Source organism: Strix aluco, chromosome 5 (assembly GCF_031877795.1).
Source record: "Strix aluco isolate bStrAlu1 chromosome 5, bStrAlu1.hap1, whole genome shotgun sequence".
In the NCBI taxonomy this organism is placed as follows: Eukaryota; Metazoa; Chordata; class Aves; order Strigiformes; family Strigidae; genus Strix; species Strix aluco.
Window position 1 is genome coordinate 13,748,918 of NC_133935.1, and position 16,549 is coordinate 13,765,466.

A 16,549-nucleotide genomic window follows, 5' to 3' on the forward strand; every position below is an offset into this window, starting at 1 on the left:
GGTTCCTGAAATAACATCCATCAGCTCCCAGGGAGCCTGTCTTTTTAGCTAGACTGGGAAGATATTGATGTAGGATGTCTGTTTGCTTGGCTGGTGATAGTCCCCAAGTCTGTGCTCTCTGTATTAGGAGTGTAGAGAATAACACTTACCCCGATGTGCATTTGAAACACTCCAGGGACAGGTGAAATGGGCAATTTCTTTGAGTGGCAGATCAGTAGAGGTGGGGAAAGAGTGTAAAAATACTGAGCTAGAATAAAGGAAGGTGACAAGCACGCAAGAAACAAACATAGTAAGTAGAGTTCATGACTGTTGTTTGATACTGATGTGTATCTTTTTGACCTCTTTCATCTCTTTTTGTTCCTGTGTCCCCACAAATATGGGGGCTGTAGACAGCTGAGAAAGCTGGTTTTGATGCAAGTATTTTTGGTAATGCTGAGCTGAAGGGAAGGGGACATCTGAGCATGTGGCTGAAGCCACAGCTGAAGCTGTTTACTCTCTTGTATATTACACTCAAACTCTGATGTCAATGAGGAGCAAATCCAGTGGGTTTGGGCTATATAAGTTTTGCAATGTCAGGAGAGCAAAATGAAAAAAGCAGAGACTAGAAAATAGTCCTTTTAAGAGAAAAAAAGTTTGTTATATTTTATGTCATTTCCCTGCCTTATCCAGGACCAAGAAAGCTCTTTCCCCAGAGTACTTTCTGTTCAGAGGCTATCTCCTAGATGGTGCTTCCTAGATGGTAAGTGCATCTCCCTTATTTTATGCCTAGCACGCTGCTTGCTTCTGGTGTGCATGTGAAGGATAGTGCATCTGGGAGTATGGAGGGGTAACTGTTCCTTCTTGTTACACTGAGCAGGTAAAAAATGATCTGGGTGCCCCTCTTTTTCCTCTGAAAAATGAAACAGGCCCCTCATCTAGCAATTAAAATGTCTGCTGTAGCATTATCACCCAAGGAGGCGTGTTCTTCTAAGTGTGGTTAGAGGTTTGCCTTATTAGTGTTTCTGCTGTGATGAGCAGCACTTATTGCATGGCAGTGCATGGACTCAGAGTGTAGCTGGTTGTGGCAACACAATGCTGCTGGTAAGGCTGTGTTCTTCACTCTGGTTTCTCTTTAAGTGGTAGTGTTTAGGTGATGGAAATGTACCTCCCTTTCCCTGTAAGACTGCACTTCATGTAACTCCCTGGAGAGCTGCACTTGTATTTGACTCAGACTTTGTCAAAGCAGATGGCTTATCTGGGCTTTTCATCAGTCTCCAGAGCACTGGAATTAGCAGCTAAAATGGATAGCATCTTCTTTTGCAAAAGCTTCAGCATGGGGAGACTGAAATTTTTATTGTTCTAAACAAAAACAATTTCTCTTTGGCAATTTCTAATCATTCTTCCTTGTCTCTTGTGAAGAAATTGATAAAAACCATATTGAGAATCTGTTTGGTTTTTGGAGAAAGCTGGGTGGGTAAATGCATTCAGTTTTTTTCTTTAGGGATTTGATATTTCCTTGCAGGGCCAAAACCTAGAATGCTACATCGCTGTGTTCTTGTGTCAAAACTCCAGAATGAACGAATCAGATTTCACTGGCCAAACTAATTGCAAAGCAGTAACAAAAAAATTCATATCTGATGAAGCACATTGTAGGTGATAAAATGCTTCTGGGTTTAGTAATATAAACTATTTGGTGGTGACAAGATTCATATTAGGTGCTTTATTTAATGAATCTCCCTGATTTTCATGTGTTTTTTCATGATTAGCATAAATTTTCCTTGAATGTATTGGTAATTCAGGTTGAATATCTGTAGCCATGCATTTGATTTACAAAGAGCTCCCAAGCATGTTATTGTTCTTTAGATTCAAAATTCGAATTAATCCTATTAGACCCATCAATTTCATTATATGCTTGCTATACTTTCATCAGAACAATGTAGCTTTTTCTGTCACATATTTTAATGTAATCAATTCTTAGTGCAAGCCTGAAATCCATTTTGTACATTTTTAAAATACCTATTTCAAGTTAATAATTTCAGTAAACATTGGTTTGTTAAACCTCACCTTTAAATTCACTATTTAATGGGATAGGAATATGGACATAATGAATGAATCAGATTATGTTCTTGTGAAACCACTGTGACTTCACTGACAGAGGTTGTCTTACGTGGTAGTGATGTTAGCTCAGCCCTTCATGTTCTGCTCAGATCATTTTCTTCACTGCAGCTCTGTTGTTTCTCTCTCTTGTAGCAACTTCTGCTGATCGTTTTTACCGCATTGACAGATCTCAGGTAAATCTTTATTTGGTTACCGTTTCTACAGATTTTTTTTTTTTTAAGCTATGTCAGATGCAGCTTAAAATGAATTATCTGCCATCCCTCCTGTGTATTCTAAAGTGGTATTGATGTCTCATGAAAAGTAGACAAAAAATTCTGGGCCATTTTTTAGTTGATGTAATTCACATCATTTCACTGAAGTTTTACATCTGCTCATCTGCCCTTCTGTTTACTACTAATCTGATGTAGAGATCAGAATTTTTTACTTTTGTCATCCTTATCAAGTCTTACTAATGGCATCTGTGTGGCATCACAGCATTTGAGTTTATCTTTTCACTGATGCTTTTAGTCACCAGAAGTCTTGATCCTCTGTGATTCTGTGATATGGAATAGCTGTGGAAATTAAGGTGATGTTACAAGTTGAGAATTATGAACAGAGCTGTATCAAATATTCCAAAGGAACCCCAAAACAGCATGTAGCTCCTATGAATTCAAACCGGTTGTATAGATTTAACAATTTGGATATATTTTCTAAAAGACACTTTGAAAATTTTACAGAGATTTTGGTGTTTCTGATTTGTAGCCAGAACAAGCCAATTAGTGGCTCAGCATTAAGTGCAAACTGTTGATTTCACACAGTGGTCATTTGTATCTGGTCCCCATGAGAGCTATGTAAGCTGTTTCTGAATCACATGAACATATGTCTGTTTCCTAGCAAAGCAGCTGGTGGTTTAGTTCAAGCAGAAGAAGCTGTGGCTTTAGTTCAAAGGTCCCAGGTTCAGCGTCTGCGTGTAGCCACTGTGGGACTTCTTTGCACTCAGTCATATAAATGCTTTGATGAAATTGTACTTTAACATTTGGCTAGAAAGGGTGAAGAAGATGCTGCTACAGTTTAAACTGGGCACTGTGACTCGGTTGGCTTATTCTGAATTTCTTTAATACTTGACTGTACAAATGGTCATCTTTCCCTCCTACTCCTTTGCCCTGTGATTTCTGTGGGGAGAAGATCAATACTGTGTGATGGTCCCAGTGCACAAATGGTGGGAAGCTTCCTGCCTGTTCGCCTACATAGACACGCCTACCTACACTCAGGGTTTTTTGAAGGACAATGAGCCTTCAGTGTCAGTAACAAAGAGGGACTGAGAAGGAGAGCTTTGGTAACAGAGATATGAAACCAGAATATGCAAGCAATGGAGTCTGGGAGAGTACCCCCAAACAATGAAAATTTCTGTCAGCCGTCATTGGAGGGCAGACCTTAGGTGTTGGTCCTCGTTTCGAAGTGCAAACCTCAGCTTTTTGGGTAGACTTCCAGTTTTCAGCTGAATGACATAGAGTCATTGGATAGCAGCCTTTTAAGTGTCACTGTGAGCATGAAGCTTGCTGGTTGGGAATCTTGTTTGGCTTGAAATCGATGAGGTATTTATTGGTGACTTCAGTGGTATTCATTTTAGGGTGTGTGTATGTGTGTGAGCTTAAATACACATGCATAGTCACATGAATGCTCTTCAGAGACCCTGATGTGCACCCAGCTTTCCTATAGCCATTTGGGTGCTCTGAGAGACCAGTGATGCTGCAGGTTGATTACTTGTTCATTGTGTCACTCCCAACAGGAACATTTGCACTTTGTGACGGAAATTTCGCAGGACGAGATTTTTATTCTGGACCCAGAGCTGGTAATGTCACAGCAGGTGGGGACGCCACCAGGAATGCCTGATCTGGTAGTGGAGCAGGCCTCTGGGTGAGTGGTGCTGGGATCTGGCTTTCAGCAGCCATATTAGAGTTGGGCATCTCTTTTCTGGTCCCCTTTTCTGAAGGATTGGGAGATGTGGGAGGGCAGGTCTTAGGTGGGGAGCTGGAGATGGGATTAGATGTGGCCATGATGTCCTGGTTTCAGCTGGGATAGAGTTAATTTTTTGTCTTAGTAGCTAGATTAGTGCTGTGTTTTAAATTGAGTATGGGATTTGGTACGAGAAGAATGCTGATAATACACTGATGTTTACAGTTGTTGCTAAGAGATCAAGGACTCTCCAACACCCCATGTCCTATCTATGCGCAGGTGTACAAGAAGCTGGGAGGGGGCAGAGCCAGAGCACTGGACCCAAATCAGTCAATATTCCCTATCATGTAACGTCATGCTTAGTATATAAAGGAGGGGCAGACAGGAAGGAGGGGTTTCTCTCTTGCTTCCAGGATTGCAATTGTGGGATCTTGGTATTTTGAGATTGCTAGCAGGGAACGGGCTGGGTGTCAGTCGGCAGGTGGTGAGCAATCGCGTTGTGCATTACCCATTTGTACTTTCTATTATTGTTATTGTTTTATTTTATTACAATCACTAAATTGTTTTTATCTCAACCTATGAGTCTCCCTTTATCTCTCCAATTCCTATGCCCTGGGTGGGGGGAGGGTGAGCGAGCGGCTGTGTAGTGTTTGGCTGCCGGCTGAGTTCAAACCACAACATGTGGTGACAACAGAAGGAGAGTGGAATAACATCTACTCCGCCAGGCATCCTGGAGCACACAGCAGGACTAATGGAACTTTCAACCTCCTCACCCTCTGACTATATCTGCCCCTCCATAAATCTGTATCGATTGAGTTACAAACCCCTTCTCTGCATGGACAGGGCTCTGATACCACTGTATAAGGTCCTGAAGCCCTTTGTGCCTAAGAATGATGGTGAAGTGTCTCTGTTTCTTCTCATCCTCAGAAATGCTCCTATCCATCTTTAGAAACAGTCTCATACTCATAGTGAATTAAGCTATTTTAACTTGCTATGGGCTGAAAAATGCTGGGAACCAGTAACCATAAGACAGCTTCAAAGTAGAGCACATCACATGAGGTAATTTCTGAGGGGTGAATACCTTTCTCTTCCTTCTTCCCTCCCTAGAATATCAGATCGGTGGAACCCTGCGGTTCGAAAGAGGATGCTGAGCGACAGCGGCCTTGGCAAGATTTCCCCACACTACGAGGTACCTGACAAACAAAAGGACGTCAGCCAGACACATATGCTGCAGTAAGAGCCCTTTACATTTTTCTGCTTGATGATGCACTGTCACCATCACCACAGGCAACTCCTAGTGGCTTCTTCAAGCCTAATGAATTGTGCTGATGTGCTGAAATTACAGAAGTCCTTTTGCTGCTTCTCTTTTGCTCCTCCCTTCTGTTTCTTCCTCTTTCTCCATTATTATATGTTCTTGCCTTTGTTTTTTCTCTGTGGCACCCTGCACTCTTAATAAACCTAGATCCAAGTTTCCAAAAGTAAATACATTATTTTGGATGCCTGAAGTTCCAGCTAAGGGAGCCTTCATAGCAGCTGGAGAAAGACCGAAGCACTCACCCTTAAGGTAGCTCTGATGCAACGTGACAAAGCAGAAACCTCTACATTTGCTGCTTACTTTCAAAGATGTAGGCAATAGTTTTTATATAATCTTGAACCAGAGATACCATTGTCAGTGTAGGATGACTAAATGGTGGGTTTGCTGCTGATAATTCACCCATGTAAGAGATTTCTACCACTGCAATCATGCTTGCCATGTTCAGATTTGTGTAAGACCATCTCTTACTCTTCTTGCCTATTTTAGAAGTGATTCTCAGCTTTTTGGTCCTTTCACTTTAGGTTTTCAGAACCAGCAGTAGATCCATAATCACTACCAGTTTAGATGGGAAGCATCTGTCTGAACCGTGTTGCTGGCTTTGAAAAATTCTAGTGTTTTGAGGTTGTTTTTTCCCCCGAAGTACATAATGTAAAATTGTGTACATCACTTCTGTTTCTAGTTCTACTGTATCTAGATCACTATAAAACTTAGTATAGAAAAACTAGTAGTAATGACCATGTGGTCCTTGTTTCAGTTTGTCCTTCTGTCTTGGATGTGTGTGGAAGGGGGCTGCAAGGTGCCTGCCAAGCACAGCTCCAGGGCAGATGCAGTGTGGGTGGGAGGCTGTGTAACCACGTGGCTACAAACTGGAAACTTTCCAGCAAACTGGAAACTGCTGGCAGGAGAAGGAGATGTTGTGGTAAGAAAGGGTGATCTGGGTAGCACTGCCAGGAGAAACTCACCTGTTTTTCTCCCATTATGCTGAGGGATTCTGGATCAGTTCTTGTTTTTATGCTTGTTGCAGTGTGAACGATGGTGAATTCAGATTCAGTTTTCCACAGACTAGAATGGCAAGGCCCGAAATTTGGAGCTGGCAAAACTGGGAGAAAAATGATGCTTAGACACTTTTAGGCAGTGTGGAGAGATGGTGACAACAGGTGGACTAACTTCTAATTTATAAGAGGAATGATTTTGTTTACATCAGTGTGAATGGAAATGTTTGCTTAGCTAGAACAATTATGTTTGGTAGATTTATTAATTACAAGCAAAGTTGATAGCAGTGCCTAGAGTAAAGTGTACCTGTCACTGCCTACAATAAGGAATTGTTTTCTTTATAGCTTCTCTAAACTTTAATTGTTTTGGCTGAAATTTTTCACGGTAAGACTCAGTCTTTGACTGATTCTTTCTCTTTTTCTTTTAGAAAAACTTTAATAAAAAAGTCAGTTGTTTCTGAAGACAAGATTTGTGGGAAGTGTGCTGCTTTAAATTACCTTCTTCAAAATAAACAAATCCAGCCATTTTTTTCCTGAGATGTTTTAGTGCTGGTAGTGGAATGAACTTCATCAGACTGAAGTTTTGGAGGCTTGACATTTAATAAAGTGTCACCATAATACCAGGGAGATGCCTTTTTCTGTCTTGAGAAACGTACCACTGAGTTTGCTTTGCTGATGAGGTTTTCATGCACTTTGGAGACACCTCAGATTCAAGAGCTTTGCTTTCAAAAGTTTCTGTCTGCACATGCTCATGGAGGAGTTATGCCCCTCGGTGCTTAATCCTGGTTGCAGGGCTGCCCACTGGGCTGAGGGAAGAGGGCCTGTGCTGCTCACCAGCTGATCTCCAGTACCAAGGAGAAAAGGGAAGTAGCAGCAGTCATGGTCAAATGGAAATGGGTCAGGAAAAGGTGGACAGAGGAACAAGGTAAAGAAGTTGCAAGAACCAAAGGAGTAGAAGCAAAAAGGGAGTGTGTGCAGGAACCTGTCAGCAGCATTAGGGAATTGGAGCTGGCAATTAGGAGCCCAGGGGACATACAGATGTCTGGGAAATCAGAATGACAATAACAAAAAGGAGGAGGACTTGGGGTGCACATAGGTAAGAAGTGAGTGAGATGGGTTAAGGGCATGGAGGAAAGGGTCTGTGTCTGTTTTTCTCCAGTCTGGAGTTCTGGGTTGATGCAGATTATTCATTACACTGGTGGGCAAGCTTTGAAGTAGATTTAGACACTGCTTCATTTGCTGCCAAGCTAGAAGGCCTGTAGTAAATGAGGTGGGGGATTGCAGCAGAGAAAGCAAGGTATTATTGTAGTTGGGGCAGTTGAATGCTGCTCTGGAGGACTGGCTTCTCCCCTCTATTTCCCTCATAGAATTTCTGAATTATGCAGATTTACAACAAAATTTTCACAAATGACCAGTAACAACAAGCTCCTCATTTGATACATGTCCACTCTGAAGTAGGCTAGGTTTCTGAGAGGCCATTGCAAGGAGACTTTGAAAGAGAGTGAAGGGCTGGAAACTGAGAAACGGGCTTTCTGTGTGCCTCAGGTTGTATTACTAAAATTAATGGAAAGTTTGTGCCTGCCTTCCTTCTGACTCTCATTTTCCCAGGTGCAGAATACAGATAATATTGCAACTTCACCTTAGACGAGCACAGTGAGGGTAAATTTCATGGTCATAAGAAACTTGGATACTATGGGGATACTCTGTCAGAGATGCTTAGGAGAAAATTAATAGTTTTACATTCTGTGCACAGTTTTGGTAGTGTGGAATAAATAAATCTTGAGGCTGTGCACTGCATATACAAAATACAAAAGGATATCAGGCAGGTCTCTACTTACACTGAGGCAAGAGTCCAGTAGAACAAAGTAGTGGGTAGCAATGTGATTAAAAGTTGTAAAAATGCTTGAGTGCAACAGGGCTGGAGTATGATGCTCAGATGATGTGAGCTCTGGCATTTTCAAGCTTCCAGATGCTTGACTTTGCAACCTGAAAAACTCTTTCTAACCTGGCACTTTAAAGAAAAACTTGGAAAGCACTATTACATTTTGGCAACTGAAGTAGCTCACAGGTTCTTTACAAAGGTTTGTCAGAAATTATTTTTCAAATAAAACTTGCGGAAAGGATTTTAGCAAAAGTCCCCAAAAGGAATATGGCAGAGCACAGAGGGGAAAATTCCTCCTGTACGTGGAGCTCTCATGAATCGTTTCAGAGTCATCAGTGTCCAGTGTTTTACATCTAGTCTGAAATACTGTACAACACTTTCAGCTCAAAGTACAACACTCTATATTAGCCTGTCACTAGGGCTAGTGACAGAGGTCTTGCTGTGAGAGAAAGAGTCATCATTTGACCCACTGGGGTTGTTTTTCTCAGTTTGGTCATTTTTGTCCTTTTTCTCATTTTGCTCATTTTTAACCCAAACAGGGGTTGGAAGTGCCCCTCTTCAGATGTTAGGGAGCAGATTAGACCACAGCTGCTCATAGTATGGCTGCAGGCTGCTTAGAGTGTCTGTGGCGCTGCTATATATACATACATATATATGTGTGTGTGTGTGTATACATATATATAACACCTCTTTAGGGTGAAGTAATTATTTCTGACAAGTGAGGAGTGTAGCTAAAAAGACAAAGTATGCAAATAGAGAGATCCATTAAATTACTTCAGTCAATGAAAGTAGAGAAGAGAGTATGTGATCTAAAAATAATAATTATGATGTTTGGTGTTGCTTGTGATCACAAGATGTTGGGGTGAAGAGTAATTTGAATGTAATGGTTTTGAGGCAGTGGTCTTTCTGAGAGAAAATTATTTATGCTTTTGTTTTTAATTAAGTGAGCTTCATGTTAGTTTTCAGGTGCATTTTGATTAAAGGTATTTCATGTTTTGCTCCCTTTCTGATGGCTCTTTGATGTGTGACCAATGTGTGGAGTGTGCAGGATATGAAACAGTGTCTTGATGTAGTAACCAGGAGCTGGGGCAGATCGTAGCTTAATAGGAACATCAAATTAGTGTGAACAGTGCATACACAGAAACAGTGGGAAGACGATTACTTGCACTACTGGTGCTTGATCTTGAAAATAGCTAAGTATTCTGGGCTGACTCCACTGAAACATGTAATTAGACTCTTCCTTTGAACAGTGGGTTCATCATCCTGATTTATCCTGTGATCAGATGGTATAGTGAGATGGGAATGACCATTCCCTCATAGCCTGCTGTAAGCATTCGTGGTTGGCCATGTATTTCTCTTTCTAGTTACATGTTTGTCACCCTGTTATGTGATGAGAGCTGGAAAATTAAATAAAATAAAAACAACAGCATACAAAAATGAACAGGTGACTATACCTTGGCAGAGGTTTAATCTACATCTTTTAATTGAAGTCATTAATTTTCCCATTGTTTGGAGCAGTAACAACCACTCTTCTAGCATCTGTCCATTTGTGACAGTAATGTGTTTCCAAAGCTGCTAGCTGCATTGTCTGAATCGAGTGCATGGCTCGTGAAGGGTGGGTGAAGGTTGGCCAGAATGCCATCTGGTCCTGTCAGGGAGAGAAGAAAAAATGCCTGTAGGGGCTGGAAGGTGGCTGCAGCCCTTTACACTAAATAGACATTAAGTAGCTAGTAATACCACCCAGGCACTGCTTTATGAAGCAATAATAACCTAGTTCCTGAGAGGGAAGAAGAAAAAAGGCTAAATGCCAAGCATTTTAACTCAGCCGCAAGAATCAGATCATTGCCTGGGAAATCAGTGTGACAGTACAGATGTTACAAGGTGGTTTAGGTTTTTTTAAAAAAATATTTGTGTGGTATAAGGTGAGAAGAGCATCAGGGATGCAAGCTTGCATGTAGAAGGAGAAGGAATACTCATCTAGTGAAAGTTAAGAAAGTACAAAGAGGTCATTCTCAGGATTTGAACATGCTAGGCAGGAGCTGCCTAGTGATAGTGAACCTTTAAAATTTCAAAGGTTGGTGAAGACTTGAAAACTTCAAGTGTTTACCCAAAACTTTTGCGTTGGAAAATTCAGCATCAGCTCTTAAATAGGCAGAGTAGTCTGCCCTGGTGTGTTTTGATAGCAAAATCTGAATTAGTTTTATGGTTCAGATTTAGTTCAAGCTGCATTTATAAGATTAAGCCACAAGAGTGAAGTGTGTGTGTTTTAACCAGCTCTTTGTACACCTGTACAAATTACTTTCCGTCGTTTAAAATCCCAGATGAGGCTTCATGGGTACCATCTCACCTTCACTGTACATTCCTTTGTAGTCCTTAAAATAGAGTTAGAACATACAAAATGCAGTGTCTGTTTATGCTCAAGTCTCCCTTTCTTTCTCTTATGTTGTCTTAGATACTTTTACAGATAGCTTGCAAGGCATCACTCTCACTATCTTAAAAGTAGAGCATGAGAAAGGTTTGCCTAAGCAGCTCTCTACCTCCAGTTAGAAAAGTGATATTAAAAAGGGGTGGGGGGTGGTGTGTATTAGTGAAAGGAAATGTTGCCTCAAAGAAGAAGAAAAGTCATGTAAAGAGAACTGAGAATGATTCAGGAAAAGGTAAATGTGCGTTAAATAGGAAAAGTACTTTGAAGAAAAAAAAAAAAAAAGAGTTATAAGAAAACAGCAATTTGATAAGAAATTGTTTTGAGGGAAAGCAAGTCCCCTGAGTGAGACTGAGTGGGAAGAAGTGATGCGTCTCAGTGTGGGGTCTGGTCCTGTGTTTTGAAAGCTTTCACTATTGTCAGTGTGATGCAATCACAATACTTAAAATCTTGTGCACATTCCAGATAGAGGCTACAATTTATCCGCCATGAGTAAATCTTTTCTTCAGTTGCTGCTGTAAATCTTCCCCTACCCCCATTTCTGGAGATTTTCTTGACAAACAAGGCACCTGTTAATTTTTTTAAACTCTAGTGCCCAGGTGTGGTAAATAATGAATTTCATGTACTTTATGCTCCTGCTATGAATACTAATTCTCTCCATATACTTCAAGATTTTAGCTGCCTTCATTGTTTTGGGAGACTTTCAGTGGGGAAAAGAAGGAATAATTATTGGTTTCCTCTGGAATTTTACCTTGAAAACATGTGCCAGCGGTTTTGAAAAGATACTAGTTCTGCCCTTTCCTATTCCCTTGAGAATTTACAATGTAGCAATGAAAATCTAGCAGAATTTTGGCATTGCTTGAATAATTTGTCTTGAAGCTTCGTTTCTTGCCATCCAGAAAAAAATTTCAGCCTGAAAACAATAGGAAGGCTCTTAAAAATGGTGGAATTTGGCTGACAAAAAGGACCGTGTTTTCTCTGAGATCCCTGTGTTTTTAAAATCAAACCCTTCCAGAAATAGTTTGAACCTCTTATTTTCTCTGTATAGTCAGTTCAGTATAGAACTGTTCAAAACCAGGATAGTTATTTTTATTTTGTGGTAAAATCATCGAATACAAGAAAAATCTGGAGACTAGCACTGCAGACAGAAATACTTCCCAATGAAATTCATACTCTTTCCATATTTACAGCAAAGAAAAGTCTTGCTTAGTGCCCTGTGCTGCTTTGCAGCCTGTGGGATTTCAAAAGTTTCTTTAAGGACAGCTACTGCTGTTGGTATCTGTTACTATTTGGAAGCTAATTCGAGTGTCCAGCTTTTTACAATTTTTCTAGAAGTTTTCCTTTTCCTTCTGGAGCTGCTTATACAGCAACCTGAAGTACAGATGCGGATACAGAATATGTATGAATTTGTCAAATAATTTTCATGAAACTGCAAATAAGACTTTTACCTGGACAAACATTAATTCAGAAGTTAGTTTTGAGACTCTCCCACATTGTCACTTAATCCATGTCCACTTTCCCCAAGCAGTGTCTCTAGTTCTAGTGGTGTTCATCACTGTCATAGCCAGGAGAAGGGACTCCTGGACGTGTCTGATTAGTAGACACACCTTGACTCAACTGTAGAAAAAAGAAACACAGTTTAGAGAGGGAAACAATGCTAAAATCACAGGGGATGGAGAAGAATATTGGCATCAAAATATCTTTTCAAAGACTGGCCTGCATGAGATATATTTTTGGCATATCCTAAGTGTATCATGTACCGACTGTCATTGTGAGGTAAACATGAGAACAGATATTCTCAACTCAGGATCCAAGAGGCTTTGCATTATTTCAGCCATGTTGTTACCATCTCAGGGGTGGTTTTGGGCCTGGGAAGATCCTGGCGTTTTGCTCTGATGTCTGAAGATATGGAAGCATGACTAGGGGAAGTGTTATCACATACAGTCCCTGCTATGAGGGGATGAGCCATGGTGATTGCACGCACCAAACCCGAGGGACCTTTGCCAGCAGCGAGAACCAGATGGTTCTGGAAACTGTTTAACATGAACTTTCAGCAACTTCTGGTGTTGCCTTTAAGTGATTGAGTACATGGAGAACCTTATTTAACCACCTCTTCCCCTGTAAGTGAGTAGAATTTTTATGTCACTACTGCCAAAGTCTGGCCTTGTCTACAGAGAACTGGAGTGTAGAAAAATCATGGTTTCTACTTATTAAAATTTCTGCGACAGTCATTAGTATTTGGTACTTACGCATCATCTTGGCAACCCCTCTCCCAGTAATACTGATCTTTAAGACGCTGTCTTTTGCTTCTGCTCTTGTTAACCATAATTGGAAAAGGAAGAAATCAGAATTTGGTTTAGATTTGAATGTGTATGGCCTTATTTGTGTATGTGAGTGCAATGCAAATAGTGTTTGTTTTCTTCCAGCCTTTGCTGTTGAGGTGCTGAATTGCTAAGGGGTTTTAACAACAGTAGGCACATCTGAGTGGGTTTGTGTTTCTGCCCCTTCAATATGAGGCGGAAATAGAATACATCCTGTACTGCATCCTGCAGGACATTTTTTTTCTCATCGGTACTTATTACCAGATAATTTTATTATTCAGAATGTAGGTCCCCAGCGTGGGCTGGGTGGGATTTTAGCTTCCTCTTTTCCCACCCACCTGCCCCTGAGCCCTCAGAATGAAGGCTCTTAATGATTTTTGTAGCATCTCAACACCTGATGCACAGCTGAGGAAATTCACCCTGCTGACAAATTATTTTGGCAGACAGTGACATGCAAAACACTCCCACACACCACGAGACTACAAATTGGTTTCTTTAGAGACATCTTGCTTCTTGACTGACATCCTGCTTTCCACAAGGGAAATGCAAGCAGTCCAGCTCTCCTCTTCTCCTTGGGGTGATTTCAAGCAACAGAATACACATGTGCTTGACCCAAAGGGTCAACTACCACCTAGCTTGAAAATACTTTCTGAATAGTTCCAATAGATAAGGGGATGAAAAAGAATTTTCCTTGTGGAATGTAAGCTTTTTTTGTTGGAGTGTGTTTAAAGGATAAAATTGATGTTGGCAGAGTACAGATAGCTGGGTGCCTTGTTTTTCTTTACGTGGTTTACCATAACAGCTATAAATCTGCTTTCCACTCTCTAGCTGATAGCCAAGGCTGAAGCAGTAGAGTTCTTTCCTTTTTCTCTTTTCTTCTTATGACTTTTTCTTTATCCTTTTTTTCCCTTTTTTTCCATCCTTGCTTGCTTACTTTAGCCCTTGGATTGAGAAGCAGTATCTGTGCTGAGAAGTAAAGTATCTCCACAGCAAAGAAGGCAGGGGAACATATCAAGACAGTCACTTCTTGTACCCTTGTTTTCCATTTGGCTTGGTGAAAGAAAATGACATTTGATAATTTGATCTTTAGGGCCTACTGCTTTCCTGTAAGCATCAGACATGTGTTAACTGTGCCTGGCACAAGAAGGGTAGAGGAGAGAATGGAGCCAATGATGTCACTGTAGAATGTGAACATCCCTCTCTTCAGCTTTTTGGAAACAGCAGACCTATGGCTCCCAGTGACATTAAAGGCACTGGAAGAGGGGCTAGCTGGGTTTACTGGGGTGATACATTGACAGAAAGAAAGCATGTATTCTTCTGAGCTTGCTTTAAGCACTGTTATAAATATAGGGTGAATATCCTCCAGCACGGCAGTCTTTCAGTCCAATAAAAGTTGGAAAAGAAGTGTTCTTTGTAGGTTTAGGTAATATTTATATTTGTGTGTACTTCTTACTTATTTGTAAGAGTTGAAGTAAGAAAAAAACCCAAACCATTCCAGTCCTAGTTTTCTGAGCATTGCACAGGAATAGCAAGCCTGTGTCCATGTGCTCTGTCCCTGCCATAAGGAGCTGCCATCTGCTCAGAGAGGAGACTGGTTCTTAATGTGCTCTCACTCAGTACCAAGCTGTCTTATCAAAGCCGAAACTAATAAGCTTCAGGGCACGGGTATGAAACACAGTGCTGTGCATATGTAACACACACATTGGAATACATAGTGTGTCCCAGCTTTCACACTAGGACATCGCATAATATGCATTCAGACTGTATTTATTGATAGCCTGTTCATATTCCTAAATTCTGGTTTAACAGACTTGCAAAGAGAATAGAAATGTAGTTTGGTAAAATAACTGTTCTAGACTGTCACACAGAATTGCTACTTGGCCTGAGTTGACTGTTAAACTGTAAAAAAGTCAAACCTTTGCTAACTTTCTCTAATTCTTCAGATATCTGTGTGTTTGGATTTCAGCTGTGGCTGGAAACTGTAAAGTGTCAAAATACCATGCAACAAAAAGCTAGAGACAAAGCATAGTCATGTGCAAATACATCATCTTTTGAGGTTTGCAATTTAGTATTTTAGACCCACAAAGTTCAGAGTGTTGGGATGAGGCTGGGAGCAATATTTTGACATGAGCCTTCACTTGACTCATTGAACAAAAAGTGAGATTTTTCACTAGGGCTTCTTGAAAAATAAATTCGTTTTGCCTGGTGGAGATGCGTGTGAAAACAGTTTATTTCTTCTGGAAAACGTTGCTTGAAGCAGAAAGTACTTGTGAACACGGGCTGGGTTTAGTGTGCTTGGGTTGGGGAGAAATTCTCTGGTTCACCTGGGAACTGCTGAGGGACAGGAGCATCTTCCCCAGGCTGTGTGTCTTGGCACAGATGCTCTGCAAGGAGCTGCCCTTGCTCTTCCATGTCTAGGGTGTGTGTCCGAGTCCATTGACTGCAGGCTTATATGTCAGGGTGTAGGAGGTCCTTTCTCTTCTTAAAATGCCTGCCAGAGGATTTCTTGGGTGAGAGGAGAAACTTCTGAAAGCTTAAAAGCATTCAAATGGGGAGGGAGAAAAGTTGTCCCTGCTTGCCTGCTGCTCCTCTGTGCTAGGAAAGATGCACTAAAACCCACAGCTTTGTCTCGGTAGCTGAGACTAAACGAGCATTTAGCAGTGCTGGCACAGAGGGGTATGTGTAAGGGAGGAAAATACATGAGGACTGGGGCTGTAATACATAGCCTTGCTGAGGTTCCTGGCTGTGTTGATGCCCATGGGCAAGCAGGGACAGATGGACCTGGCTAAATTGTACCAAAAGCTGAAATCAGAGAGCCAGAGGTGGCTTGGAGCCAGTGTAACCCTGACTCCTAGATTCTTGTTTCTGTGCCAGGCATCTAAAAGTGCAGCACAAAACCATATCTGAAACTCCCATTACAAGTTTTATTCTCCATTAATGTAACAGGAGTGTAAAGAGCTCAGCAATTCTGCTCTGCCTAGGACCTGTGTGTTATGCACATTAACTGAGGTGATTTTTAAGTTTTTGGTTTTTTAAAGATGGCAAGCAAGTGAGGGTTGCTTAGTGCTTAGCACTTGTGGAAATCAGGCCACTTATTTATGAACATAATTGCAAGAATCTGTTTCTGAGGGGTTCCTGTGTTTCAGTCTCTCTTCTCCCAAACCCACTAAAGGCTATTTATCAGGAGTGACTGGTTTGCTTTGGGGTAACAAATGCACCACTTAGGGTAGCTTCTAGATTGTTTAGAAACCCAAACTGGCCTAAGATTATTTGTGTGGTATCTCAAGATGCCAAGCAGCTGATGTGCTTCAACTCCATCTAGCCTGAGGGCCAAGTGGGAATGTGTCTTCTGAATCAAAGTATACCTGATGTGCTTGCAGTGTGGCTGTCATGGCTTTGCTATTACTGGAATAATTCCTTTCTCTGGGTTAAATAAAACATTAAAGTCATAGGAAAATGACCTCTGGGTTAATCTTTTCCTGGAAAAAGTAGAAGTAGACAGGTCCATTGTTGAGGAAAGAGCCCAGATGATTTGTTACCTAATTGCACCTAACATCTTTTTTTGATTTTTGTGTAGAATGTTAA

The 16,549-nt window shown here is 41.0% G+C and overlaps 1 protein-coding gene across 4 annotated transcripts in view; it reads left to right on the forward strand.

Annotated features, from left to right (window-relative positions):
• The window catches only part of DGKI (diacylglycerol kinase iota), a 221,713-nt gene that overhangs the window by 167,623 nt on the left and 37,541 nt on the right, over positions 1 to 16,549 (forward strand). For all 4 annotated transcript variants that reach the window (XM_074826020.1, XM_074826017.1, XM_074826018.1 and 1 more), the window contains 4 exons: positions 670 to 739; positions 2,230 to 2,270; positions 3,866 to 3,993; positions 5,140 to 5,265. In XM_074826020.1, coding sequence (XP_074682121.1) covers positions 670 to 739; positions 2,230 to 2,270; positions 3,866 to 3,993; positions 5,140 to 5,265 — 365 coding nt within the window. The remainder of the gene's footprint in view (positions 1 to 669; positions 740 to 2,229; positions 2,271 to 3,865; positions 3,994 to 5,139; positions 5,266 to 16,549) is intronic.